The sequence below is a fragment of the Tachyglossus aculeatus genome, chromosome X4 (assembly GCF_015852505.1).
Source record: "Tachyglossus aculeatus isolate mTacAcu1 chromosome X4, mTacAcu1.pri, whole genome shotgun sequence".
Taxonomy (NCBI): Eukaryota; Metazoa; Chordata; class Mammalia; order Monotremata; family Tachyglossidae; genus Tachyglossus; species Tachyglossus aculeatus.
Window position 1 is genome coordinate 8353622 of NC_052098.1, and position 13889 is coordinate 8367510.

The 13889-nt window shown below is 43.3% G+C and overlaps 1 protein-coding gene across 1 annotated transcript in view; it reads right to left on the reverse strand.

The window, feature by feature from the left end:
* The window catches only part of PCSK5 (proprotein convertase subtilisin/kexin type 5), a 414129-nt gene that overhangs the window by 46940 nt on the left and 353300 nt on the right, over positions 1-13889 (reverse strand). Inside the window, exons 33-35 of the mRNA XM_038769509.1 lie at positions 12171-12294; positions 11842-11941; positions 10532-10627 (exon numbers count right to left, since the gene is read on the reverse strand). Of these exons, the coding sequence (XP_038625437.1) occupies positions 10532-10627; positions 11842-11941; positions 12171-12294 (320 nt within the window). The remainder of the gene's footprint in view (positions 1-10531; positions 10628-11841; positions 11942-12170; positions 12295-13889) is intronic.

Here is a 13889-nt window from a genome sequence, read left to right on the forward strand (position 1 = left end):
CTAGTCACTATACTTGCTATTACAACTCTTTATATACTTGAAGATCATTATTAGGACTTGTTTAACTCTTCCTCTTCCCCAATCAACATAATCCTGTCACATGCCTCACAAACCCATTTTTCTGACCTCAGAGTCTCTTCCGATCATCCTTGGGCTCTCTTCTAGACTCTCCCTAATTTTTTCTTTTAGATCTTAATTTTGGAAAACCCAAAATGAACACAGGGTTCTAGAACAGGTCTAGTGAGTCCTGAATATGCTGGCTTCAAACCATAATACAGCTCAGGTAAAGACTGGGAAACAACTGCAGCAGACAGACCAGCCTAGTACACTGCAGAGCTGAATCTAATCCCGGCTCTGACACTTGTCTGCTGTGTGACCTTGGGCAAGCCAATTAACTTCTCTGTGCCTCAGTTACCTCATCTTTAAAATGGGGATTAAGAGTGTGAGCCCCACGTGGGGCAACCTGACTACCTTGTATCTACCCCAGTGTTTAGAACAGTGCTTGGCACCTAGTAAGCACTTAACAAATACCATTATTGTTATTATTATTATTATTATTTGTCCTAGGTCCCACAGCAGGCAAGTGACAGAGTCAGAATTAGAACCCAGGTGCTCTGACTCCAGGTGTGTGCTCTTTTCACTGCGCCATGCTGCTCTCCAGAAGAGTACTGTAATCTCATTGTGGGCACGGAATGTGTCTGTTACATTGTTGTGCTGCACTGCCCCAAAAGCTTAGTACAGTGCCCTGCATAAAGTAAGCATTCAATAAATACGATTGATTGGTTGACTGATTAGGATAAGGAAACAAGAGGGCAAAAATCAAAGCAGCTCCAGACACTATGAACAACAAACAAAACAACACAACGAAGGACCATCTTTGTGTGAGCACAGCGTTGTTAGGACTGTGGCTCCTGTATTGGCCTCCTCCAGTAGAATGCAAACTCCTAGAGGGCAGGTTCTGTATTTTTAAACTCTATTGCATTTTTACAAGTGTTTAGTACAGTGCTCTGCACACAGTAGGTGCTCAATAAATACTATTGATTGAATGATTTTTGTTGCACACTCAAGATGTGTTTCATCGTCTATTTGCGTAGCTTGCTATTTCTCGCTAGGCATCTACTCCATTTTGATCCTACTTGCCCCTGTTGATTTCTCCAACTTGTTGCAATTACGTTAAATTCTGTTCCTGCCTGCCTTTCAAGGTGCTGACTACCCCCTCCCTCCTAACGAACTTTAATGAGCACCCTCTGCTCCACAACGCAGGTGATAGATGAAAATATTAAATAGCAACAAGCTCAAGCAATGTGCATGCCAGTGTAATCTGAGGTCCAGGGATTTTTCCAGCCCAGTTGTGAACTGTGTACAGCAAGTGGTACATGGCCACATAACTTGAAGACATTTTGCATAATTGAATAATTCATTGAACGAGAATAGTATTGCAGAACAGCTTGTGAATACGTATCATCCTTTTTTAAAATTATTGTACTACAGGATCAGAAGGTTTCTTGTTTGTTTACTTTTAAAGTTTCCCATCTCACACGATCTATATACTGCTCCAAAAGTAAATACATATACTCCTATATGGTCTCACTGTCTTCACAGGGAATAAGAGACAAGGAATCAAAAGAGAAAACAGAGGTTGAGTTCTTGCAGAGCCTTGTGTTAAGAAAAACTCAAGGTATAATAATCCATGTCTAACGCCGCACAGTGTGCAGAACCACTCATTCATTCAATCATATTTGTTGAGCGCTTACTGTGTGCAAAGCACTTTGCTAAGCTTCTGAGCATGGCCTAATGGAAAGACCTTGGGGCTGGGAGTCAAGAGACCCAGGTTCTAATCCTAGCTCACTCCAAGGCCTGCTGTGTGATCTTGGGCAGTCAATTTAACCTTAACCCCGTTTCCTCCTCTGTAAAATGTGAATGAGATACCTGTTCTCTTTGCATCTTATATTGCAAGCCCCATGTGGGATAAGGACAGTGTCTAATTTAATTCTTATCTATCAATCCCAGAACTTCTCACAGTGTTTTACACATAAGCGCTAAATAAATACCATCATTATGATTATTCTGACACTGCGTTGTGCTGTATTCAGACTTTTAATAATAATCATAATTACGATATTTGTTAAGCACTCACTATGTGTCAAACATTGTTCTAAGCACTGGGATAGATATGAGGTAATCAGGTTGTCCCCCGTGAGGCTCATACTCTTAATCCCCATTTTACAGATGAGGTAGGGGAGGCACAGAAAAGTTAAGCGGCTTGTCCAAGGTCACACAGCAGACAAGTGGCGGAGCCAGAATTAGAACCCACGTCCTCTGACTCCCAAGCCTGGGCTCTTCCACTGTTGGAAGAATGTTCCTTAGCTCTGCCACTACCGTCTATCCCAAACATGTAGAAAAACCACACGTTCAGCAGATCTGAGCATAAATGCAGCAGCTACCATAAGCCTTAAGGGGGTTGGGGGTGGCAGAAAGTGCCTCCAAGACAGGTTGAAGTTTGAATGATGATGGGTGGTGATTTGAGAAGGAACATGAATTTTCCTGGCATGTGATGTGTTGACCAGGGGGAAAAAAAGAAGTCAAAACAAGCTAGAATTTTTGGGAGGTGTTATCCAAAGTAGACTATTTAGAGAGCACTGGGGTTTTGATCTTGTTAAACAATTCAGCTGAGAGGGCATGTTTTAAGCAAAAAAGGGGGAGCAAGGTCAATCTGAATTCAGACACAGCCTCACACATTTGGAAAAAGGCCTCCAAAAACAGTGGCCAGCTTCCAGCTGTTTACATCCCCCTCAAGGAGAATATGTAAGCAGATGCCTTGTCAAAGAACTACGGCTTTGGTTGAGACAGCTCACTTCCATTGTACTATTTCAGGGGATGAGATGGGTGGCGATTTCAATTTTAAGTCAGAAGTGAAGCTCTGGGTGAGAACTATTGAAAGTTTTAAAGTTCAGAAGTATTCCATCTCCTCTTCAAAATGTTGTTTCCCTTTTGGGGGGTATTAATTCCAGAATTCCTCAGAGAACTTGGAGGGCTACAGCCTCCATTGCCACAAAGACAGTTACCAGTCTAAGTCACTGATGGCCACTCCTGTTGGACTCAGTCGATCAATTGTATTTATTTAGTACCTCGTGTGCAGAGCACTGTACTAAGTGCTTGGAAGAGTCCAATAGAATTAGTAGACAAGTTCCCTGCTCTCAAGACACAGTCCAGAGAAAACGGGGGTTGTTGGATTTTGTAGAGAATAACCCTCTAGAAAATAAATGTAACTGGTAATTTAGGGTTTTTGCATATCCTTCTTAAAAAAAAAGAATTTGGAACTCTGACTTTGAATTAGAGCTGAAATTGGAAAGCCCTTTGTAAGCACTAATTGAATAATGATTTTCAATATCCACATTCAACAGGCCTTTTATCTGCTGTTTCATTTTTTTCTCCTTTTTCTTTCCTGTGAGGATGGAAGGATAATTCTTAGTTCTAGGTACAGGCCTTGGACACAATTGCCATAGAAGAAGTCATCATTTAGCCTTAGCATTAAATACATTTTTTAGTAAGCGCTCTGTTATAGTACTCTCCCAAGTGCTTAGTACTGTGCTCTGCACACAGTAAGTGCTTAATAAATGACACTGATTGATGGATTGACTGATTATTTTCCACTCTCTACTCTAGTCAGGAGCCCCCTTGACTGTAAGCTCGTTATGGGCAGGGAATGTGCCTGCTCATTCTGTTACAGTGTTCCCTCCCGAGCACTTAGTACAGAGATCTTGGGGGGCTCCGCTCGTTGGGGGGAACCCCAGACCATAGACCGGATGCCCGTTGTGGGCGAGGAATGTGTCTGGTTCTATCGCCCTCTCCCAAGCACTTAGTACAGCACTCTGCATGGGGTAAGCGCTCGGTAAATACAACTGGATGAATGCATGATCGGTGTGATTTATTGGGGGCTGTCTATGACCGGAGCGCTGTACTAAGCTCTTGGGAGAGTCACGTTCCCTGCCTATGATGAGCTGATAAGAGCGGGGAGGATGGGTGTTGATAGAAATAAAAAAACTGACAGTGGGATACATTTCAATGAGTCAGGGACCTGGGTTCCAATCCCGGCTCCACGAGGCAAGTCTACATGTTTTGTTTTGTTGTCCATCTCCCCCTTCTAGACTGTGAGCCCGTTGTTGGGTAGGGACCGTCTCTGTATGTTGCTGACTTGTACTTCCCAAGCACTTAGTACAGTGCTGTGCACACAGTAAGCACTCAATAAATACAATTGAATGAATGAAAGCGCTCAATTCATATATTCAATCGTATTTATTGAGTGCTTCCCATGTGCAGAACACTGCACTAAGCACTTGGGAAGTACAAATTGGTAACATATGGAGACGGTCCCTACCCAACAACGGGCTCAGAGTCTATATAAGTACCACTGATCAATTGATTGATTGAGCCTTTGCCAAAAGCCCTGGTCTGAGTAACCAAGAATAAGTCTGAATTAAGATGATCAGATGTCCTGATTTAGCTGGCATAGTCCTGGTTTTCAGGGTCTATCCCATCACTGGCTTCAAGGTCTTCAAGTCTCAAAAAACCCCTAGCTGGGCCTGGGACGTTTTGCAGGGCCATGTGGGGAGACCCCTCATTCCAGGGCACCTCTACTTTCCAGTAAGGACCCTGGACCAAACAGTCTGAAGATCTGGGACGGGAAGGAGATTTTACACTACCTTGGTTACTTGGGCCAGCACTGGGCCTGACTTGAAGCAAGGCTTAACTCATCCCTCTCTACCTGCCTGCCATCAGGCCCTACCTGTTGAAACAAAAATTGCCTGGCTCTCTGGAGGGCATCCAGAAGCCTGGGAAATGCCTGGTCCCTTAAAGGAGGTACTAATGATAATTGTAGTATTTGTTAAGTGCTTACTATGTGTTTCTACAGAAACGTTCTGAGCATGTCACCCCCCTCTCCTCAAAAATCTCCAGTGGTTGCCTATCAACCTCCATATCAAGCAAAAACTCCTCACTTCAAAGCGCTCCATCACCTTGCCCCCTCCTACCTCACTTCCCTTCTTGCCTTCTACAGCCCAGCCTGCACACTCCTCTCTTCTGGTGCTAACCTTCTCACCGTGCCCTGTTCTCACCTTTCCCGCAGTCGACCCCTGGCCCACGTCCTACCTCTGGCCTGAAATGCCCTCCCTCCTCAAAGCCACCAAACTAGCACACTTCCCCCCTTCAAAGCCCTAATGAAAGCTCACCTCTGCCAGGAGGCCTTCCCGGACTAAGCCCCCCTTTTCCTCTGCTCCCCATCCCCTCCCCATTGCCCCGACTCACTCCCTCTGCTCTACCCCCCTCCCCACCCCAAAGCACTTGTGTGTATATATGTACATATTTATAATTCTATTTATTTTATTAATGATGTACATATATCTATAATTCTATTTATTTATATTGATGCTATTGATGCCTGTTTACTTGTTTTGATGTCTGTCTCCCTCCTTCTAGTTTGTGAGCCCGTTGTGGGCAGGGACTGACTATTTGTTGCTGAATTGTACTTTCCAAGCACTTAGTACAGTGCTCTGCACAAGTAAGTGCTCAGTAAATACGACTGAATGAAGGAATGAAAGTGTAGATAATCAGATTGGTCAGAGTCCTTGTCCCATCTATGGCTCACAGTCTAAGCCGGAGGGAGAGCTGGTCTTTAATTCCTATTTTATGGTTGGGGAAACAGGCTCAGAAAATTTAATTGACTTACCCAAGGTCACGCAGCAGACAATTGGTGGAGTCAGGATGAGAACCTAGGCCTCCTGACTGCCAGGCCTTTGCTTTTCCCACAGAACCAGTAATAATAATAATAATTATGGTATTTGTTAAGCGCTTACTATGTGGCAGGCATCGATACCATAACTGGTTTGTATTTAGATGAATTTCAGTTATCACATCTGGTTTCACTTCTCTACGGACCCATATATTTACTTATCTTCTCTGCATGTGTTACAGGGATATTTCTCCTTATGGGGACAGCAGTATCAATTATCTGTACAGTTTTATTAAGGTTATCAAACAGTAGAATACCTAGACTGGTGACCTGATTTTGTTAGTCTATTATCACAGTTCTGTGGTAATAGCATATATCCTGACTTTTACCCAGTGGGGTTTACACTTATAATAAGCTGCCAGTCCATTCACCAGTTTATAATTGGTGTGCAAATAGAACAATATATAAAGGTTGATACAATCCACAGCTGTCAAGATAGCTTGGTCAAGATCTACAGAGCGTGGTGTAGTGGCAAGAGCACAGGCTTGGAAGTCAGAGGACGTGGGTTCTAATTCTGGCTCTGCCACTTGTCTGCTGTTTGACCTTGGGCAAGCCACTTAACTTCTCTGGGCCTCAGTTATCTCATCTGTAAAATGGGGATTAAGACTGTGAGCCCCATGTGGGACAACCTGATTACCTTGTATCACCCTCAGCACTTAGAACAGTGCTAGGCACATAGTAAGTGCTTAACAAATGCCATTATTATTGAGTGCTTACTATGTGTACAGCACTGTACTAAGCACTTGGGAGAGTACACAGAGTTAGCAGACACATTCTCTGCCCATAAAGAGTTTACAGTCTTGAGAGGGAGACAGACATTAATATAAATAAGTAATTTATAGTATATAATTTAAAGATATGTACATAAGTGCTGTGGGGTTGAGAGTGGGGAGAATTATCAAATGCCCAAAAGTCACAGATCCAAGTGCAAAGACAATGCAGAAGGGAGAGGGAGCCTGGGATAAGAGGGTCTAATCTGGAAAGTCCTCTTGGAGGAGCTGTGACCTTAATAATGCTTTGGAGGTGGGGGTACTAAGTGTACCACTCAGTACAGTGCTCTGTACACAGTAAGTGTTCAGTAAATACCAGTAAGTGATTGACCACCCAGTTTGAATGGCCCCAACAAGTCTGACCGAACAAGAGTTTAACAAATGTCATCATTATTATTATTAAGTCTTGCTTTAACCATAGGTTGACAGTGATCAGGAAGTGTTTCATGGCATCCCTCTGTGTCAAAGCATTCCCAATAATATGCTTGCTCTATCCTTACCCAGCTACCTGGGGACTTGATCAGAGAACAATCTCCCCCAAACAGATTGAATTTGGCTCTTTTCCATTCCCCTGGACCCACTCTCCCATCCTGCTGCCTTCATTCATTCATTCAATCATATTTATTCATTCATTCATTCAATAATATTTATTGAGCGCTTACTGTGTGTAGAGCACTGTACTAAGCACTTGGGAAGTACAAGCTGGCAACATATAGAGATGGTCCCTACCCAACAATGGGCTCACAGTCTAGAAGCGGGAGACAGACAACAAAACAAAACATGTGGACAGGTGTCAAGTCATCAGAATAAATAGAAATAAAGCTAGATGCACATCATTAACAAAATAAATAGAATAGTAAATATGTACAAGTAGAGTAATAAATCTGTACAAACAATATATACAGGTGCTGTGGGGAGGGGAAGGAGGTAGGCCGAGGGGTGGGGAGGAGGAGAGGAAAAAGGGGGCTCAGTCTGGGAAGGCCTCCTGGAGGAGGTGAGCTCTCAGTAGGGCTTTGAAAGGAGGACGTGCCCTCCTCAGTAGTGCCCTCCTCAGTAGTGCCCAGATGTTCTCCAGTGTTCAGATAGGTGGGCAGTTCAGTGATAGGTATTCTTCCAGATAATAGTAATAATAATGATGGTATTTGTTAAGCACTTGCCATGCACATAGTGCTGGGGTAGATACAAGGTAATCAGGTTGTCCCATATGGGGCTCACAGTCTTAATCCCCATTTTACCGATGAGGTAACTGAGGCACAGATAAGTTAAATGACTTGCCCAAGGTTGCACAGCAGACAAGTGGCAGAGGTAGGATTAGAACCCACATCCTCTGACTCCCAAGCCCATGCTCTTGCCACTAGGCCATGTTGCTTCCTGATCCATTGGAAAGTTCTCCAACATATCTCAATCTACTAAATATCCCACCTGTCTGGACACTGGGGAATGTCTGGGCACAACTAAAGGGGGCAGTGGGATGGGAGACTGGGTCGAGGGAATGGAAGAGGCCCAAATGCAGTCTCTTTTGGGGAGATTGTTCTCTCATCTAGGTTTCCGGGAGTTCCTGTCCACAAAGGACAATCCCCGCATTCCCCTTTTGCAGAAAATTTGATCAAAACCTTTTTTCACCAACTACATCTGACCCATGCAGACCAGCCATATAGTGCTCTCGACATCATTTTGGCTAAGATGATGTCGGGAGGTGTGCTGCAGTTGTTTTTGGTTTCTCAGCCTAACTTTGCTTTGGCAATACTACTTGGCTCTGAAACCAAATTCATTCTGGATTAAGGGTGATGACTTAAAGCCTGCTGTTTTACCTAGCAAATCATATGGAAAATTATCAGATTGTTTCCTGCAGGTTTCATCTTGGTTTATTCTTTTTGATGACTAACTACTAATAAAAGTGACAAGTCTGAAACTTGTTCTAATTGATCATTGACAGAGGCTTCTTCATCACTTTCACAAAAGCCTACTCTTCTTTCATTCTCTTAATCGTGTTTTTTTTGCCCTTTCTCATGCAACTCCATACCATAGAGTATGCATCTCTCCTTATTGCTTTCCTTCTCTTTCTCCCTTTCCCTCTCCCCTCCCTCTCCTTCCCCTCCCTCTTTCTCATCCCCTCTTTCTCTCCCCTCCTCCCTTCCCCACCTCTCTCTTCGTCATTCATTCCTTCTCCATATCCCTCCTCAGAAACTATACTTTTTGTGCATTCTAGCTGTGACTCTAGCCCCCTTCCTGGGTCACTGTAGTAGTAGCAGCAGCAGCAGCAAAAGATTCCAACTTCGTTTGTACAACCTCTGCCATAGCCTACCATCTTCCCAGCCTCTAAACTTCAGAGGCATCTAAGCAGCCAGTGCAGCCCTGGACTTTTCTCACAGCTGCTGAGGCTTCAAAGGGTCAGCCTGAGGAGGGGAGTGAAAACAGATGGGCCGGTAGAAGACTGGTCCTGGCTGGACTTTAGAGTCCAACACTTTCATAGTAAGGGAATTCACTGTGGGAGAAGAAGGGCAGCAGCCAATTAATCCCCTTGCAATACCAATCTCTTAAATATCAAATCCCCCTTCCCCCCAAAATAACCTCATTTTGCTTTGGGAGCAAATATTCCAAATTCCCATCCTTTGGCAAAACCAATTATTCCATTGTATTTATTGAGCACCCCCTAGGGACAACGCATTGTACTAAATGCTTGAGCATGCAAGAGACGTGTTCCCTGACCAAAACTCATACTCTAATGGGGTGCAGGGTTATTCTTCCCAAATATGACTGAGCAGTGTTAGTCCAACTGTAACAATAAGAATAATCCTACATTATCCAGGGCGCAAAAGAAATCAGGCTAAGCCTTAAGAAAATCAGACTGAATGGGCTAAGAACCGAACAATGGAATATGCTCTGTCTCTTTTATTGAATTGCTTTTCCTGGGTCAGTCTGGTGAATCTGCGGAAGGCAGATCTTGTATTCTTTTAGTCTAATGATATGAGGAGTAATAGGAGGAGGTGGAGAATGGTTTTAAGATGACAGACATCTAGATTTTGGCAGGACAGTCCCCTGATCAAACAGTCAGTGGTATTTAATGAGCACGTAGTGTGTGCAGAATATAGTAGTATGTGCTTGGGAGACTACAATACTATGAAGTTGGCAGACACGATTCCTGCCTACAAGGAGCTTTCAGTCTAGTGAGGACCTGATCTGAAGGTCTGTGCTGCTGGCACTGTAGGGGTCCTGTTCCCTTAAAAAAAATGGCTGACGGAGATGCGCATGAATCTTGTGATGAAAGGGCAGAGATGATCGGGCACACATCTTCCTCTCTATGTGGGTAGCAGAGGAAGCAGAGAGGGTGGGGCAGAATGGACTGACAATTGGAAGAAAGGAATAGTGGAGAAAGATTTGAAGGAAAGTGCAGGTTGAACGGTACCCTGCATGCCCTTTAGACCGTAAACTCCTCGTGCGCAGGGATCGTGTTTAACTAGCACTGTTGTATTGTACTCTCCCAAGCACTTAGTACAGTACTCTGCACCCAGTGAGCACTCAATAAAGTTCATTTATTTATTTATATTGTCTGTCTCCCCCTCTAGACTGTAAGCTCTCGAAAGACTAAACCTTCTCGTGCAATAAAAGTGCCTTAACCTGCCCAGCTTTGTTTTCCAAAGTTATGTATGTAATCGATCATCAATCAATGGTATTTTTGAGCGCTTACACTTGGGGGAGTACAATACAACAATATACATTCCCTGCCCATAAGGCACTTACAGACTAGAGGAGGAATTTACAGTCTAGGGGAACATATGTATGTATGTATGTATAGGCGAGGTTCTGCCTTCTGAACCTAGAGCACATAGTCACTTGGGCTTCTGGCCTATGGTTTATCTTGATCGTTCAATTAAGGGACCCCCCCAATTCTTGGAAGTCCCAAGGCATTTAATCATTGCAGTCTCCCTTTTAAAGACTTTGCTTTGAATCCGCACTCCCAGTCAGGAGATACGGCCAAAAGCCTAGAGTTGGAGTCCCCTGGAGCAAGAGTGAACAGCCCTTTGGATCCTGAGATGTCCAACTCTGCAAGAGCCAAGCTGAAAAAACACTGGAGACAGGGTAAAACTGCCGGAATCACATTTTTTTTATTACAGCTCCATTCAGACAGACAGGGAAGGGTCTGAAATGCACAACCTTTCATTTCCTGACTCTGACTAGGTGCATTTCACATTCTTGGCTTCTAAGAAAACTCTTCAAGTAAATATACTGTTGCTGGGAGGGAGGGAAGAGGTAGGGGGGAAACATAACCCACATTTATCGCTCCTGCTGCCTAAACAGAAACATAACTACTCAAAAACAAAATCTATTCCCTAAACAGACATATTTGTCGGTCATTGCTTTTGCCCAAACTGTTAGTCTAGCTCAAACTTGGGTAAATAACTCTGGTTATCTGAAAATCTAGAAGCCATCCCAAATGATTAACCTAGGTGGGGAAACCTCCTTCAAACAAGCAGTGAATCTTTATAATTCTTATTTTTTAAGACTTTGAAAGTCTCTATCATTCATCAGCAGGAATGTTTGTAAGAAGTGGTGTTTTCTTCTGTGTTTCCTTTAAGTGGCTATGGTAACCAGATCACTTTCGAATTATTAATCAGCAGGCACTAGCTGAAGTCTTTCTCTCTCCCCACAGACTCAAATCTCTAGTTCAACATGCTGCCTTCTTGCATCCCAGGTTGGGGAAAAAAGTGTTCCGTGTCTGTTTATTGTTATAAAATGTATATAAAAATGTATAAAATATTCATTCAATCATATTGATTGAGCGCTTACTGTATGCAGAGCGCTGTACTAAGCGTTTGGTAAGTACAATTCAGCGATAGAGACAATCCCTGCCCACACTGGCTTATATAAAATGTATCTGTCATATTGTATTCTCCCAAGCGCTTAGTACAGTGCTCTGCACACAGTAAATGCTCAAAAAATATGATTGACCAACTGCTCCACCAAAAACCTTTTCCTTGACTAGGCAGTTTGGCCCTATTAGGCGGCCAAATTTTCTACTCTGCATTTCTCATCTCTGTCTTTTGGGGGATTCTGTCAAACACTGGGCTAAAGTTTGGCTCGTCCCCCTTTTCCCTGCATGTCTGCTTTTCGATTTGTGCCGGCAATGGGAGGGTATTTGGGAGTTGTGTGCTAAAAGGTACACAACAGTCTCCACTTGCCATTCTTAATGAGTACTGCTTAATGGTGGTGCCTTTTGTGAATAAAAAAGAATTCTTTGTTGACTTTGATGTTCTTTTTAAACTTTACAGTTTCTCATGTTACAAAGGGGGGGCCATCATTGCTGTTCAATTTTGATTTGTGAATCTTTAGGGCTGTGGAAATCTTCATCAGTTCATAACCCATGTCAGCCAGGTGGCCAAATCTCTCAGGGAAAAAAAATCATTTCTCAAATTTGATTGTCTCAGTGAGACGTTCAAAACAATACACAGCTCTTCCAACCTCCCCCTTTAGACTTTAAGCCCCCTGTGGGACAGGAACTGTGTGCAATCTGATGGTACTGTATTTACCCCAGTGCTTATCGCACAGTAAGTGCTTAACAAATACCTCAATCCTTCTTGTTGGTCTCTACTCTAGCACAGCTGTGATCTGACCCTTTTAATCTAGCCTGGAGCTGCGTTTGCACTAGGCCAGCAAGGCACATTCCTAGTCTGCTGCAGTCATCTCTTGGCCCCATTTTTTTTTTTGGAGCCAAAGGGCTTTTTTTCAGTAGCAAGCCTGAAAAACAGCAGTCTTAACATCACTGGATTATATTAAATTTGTTCTGGTCCCTGGGGGCAGGGTGGAGAACTCATTCACTTTCAGGTGACTACAATGTTAGTCCATTCCTTATAATGCAGACCACCCAACGAACCTGTTTCAAAACAATATTTGTCAATTATCTCCTCAAGACAATCTACTTGCATATTCAATAATTTCCTTTGAAAAAGTCTTCATTTTTCCTCATGTCCTGTGACCAATGACTATGTGGAAATCCCATGGGTGATTAGCAGAGGGAATTCTCCTCCTACCCAAATACCATTGTACTGCAAGGTAATGAATGGTTTTATACCCTGTCAAATAGGGCCAGTCACCAATCGCTAATGGCTTTGTGTTTGGGTCTGTGGCGGGGCGAGGGGGGGTGGGGAGATGGTGAAGAAAGGAGGGGGAAGGGAAGGGAATGGGGAGGAATTTAAAGTCACCAGATTTTTTTTTCTGTATCTCAGCCCAATTCCTTTCTCCCTGTATCCATCAAAAAAATGTATTAGCACCAAACCAAAATAAATCATTAGGTTGGACAGTCCTGGCCTAGGAAATGGTTTTCATTATGAGCTTACTATGTGCTAAGCACCAGAGGAGATATATGATGCACAGAATTTCTGTCTCACACTAGGCGCACAAGCTAAAAAATGAGCGGCACTGATGGAATTTAGTCAATGAATATGCTTGTTTAGTTGACCAATCTGGGTCACTCAGGAAAAAAAAATCCTCCATTTCACTAGATGATTTCCCATACTGCACTTCACTTGGCCCTGGGGAGGCCTGACTAGACAGCGAATACCACCTGCAAGTCAGTAGGCTGTAAGGTAAGGTTCATTTGGACTAAGAGTTCATCTTTAAATGGGGGGCCCTTTGTGGCTAGCTGAGCTCTTTTCTTAATTAGCACAAAGCTCCCTGCTATAATATCACTATAGCATATACAGTTTTCCATCCCTCGAGGAAATAATGACTCTGGCCTTCATTCTTATGGGCAGGAGCTGAGCTATTGCCACTTAGGAACACTGACAATCAAAGTATTTCAGCATTTTTTTCATTAACACTTTTCAATGAGCAAAATGTATGGAAACTACTTATCTGAGCCCTCTCCTCTATCTTGCATTAAATCCTTGATTTTGCAGCTTATCTTTGGGAAAAATGCTTGCTGCTGGTGCACAGGGATTAAATGGAAGAGGTTTCTGAGGTTTTCCTAATGCTCGCTAATTGGACACTTGATAACGATCCATAGTCTGACCCTGTGCCTTTCAAGCTCACAGATAGAAAATGTGCCGTCAGTTTAATTTCAGAGCTTCTTGAAGCATAATCATTCAAAAGTATTTATTGAGCACCCATTATGTGCAGAGCACTATACCAAGCACCAGGAGACTATAACAGAATTAGTAGACATGATCCCTGCTCTCAAGAAGCCGACAACCTAGCTGGGGAGACAGTCACTGAAACAGCATGGCCTAGTGGAGAGACAGAGAGAGCACAGGCCTGTTGAATTGTATTCTCCCAAGCATTTAGTATAGTGCTCTTCACACAGTAAACACTCAATAAATGCCATTGATGATGAT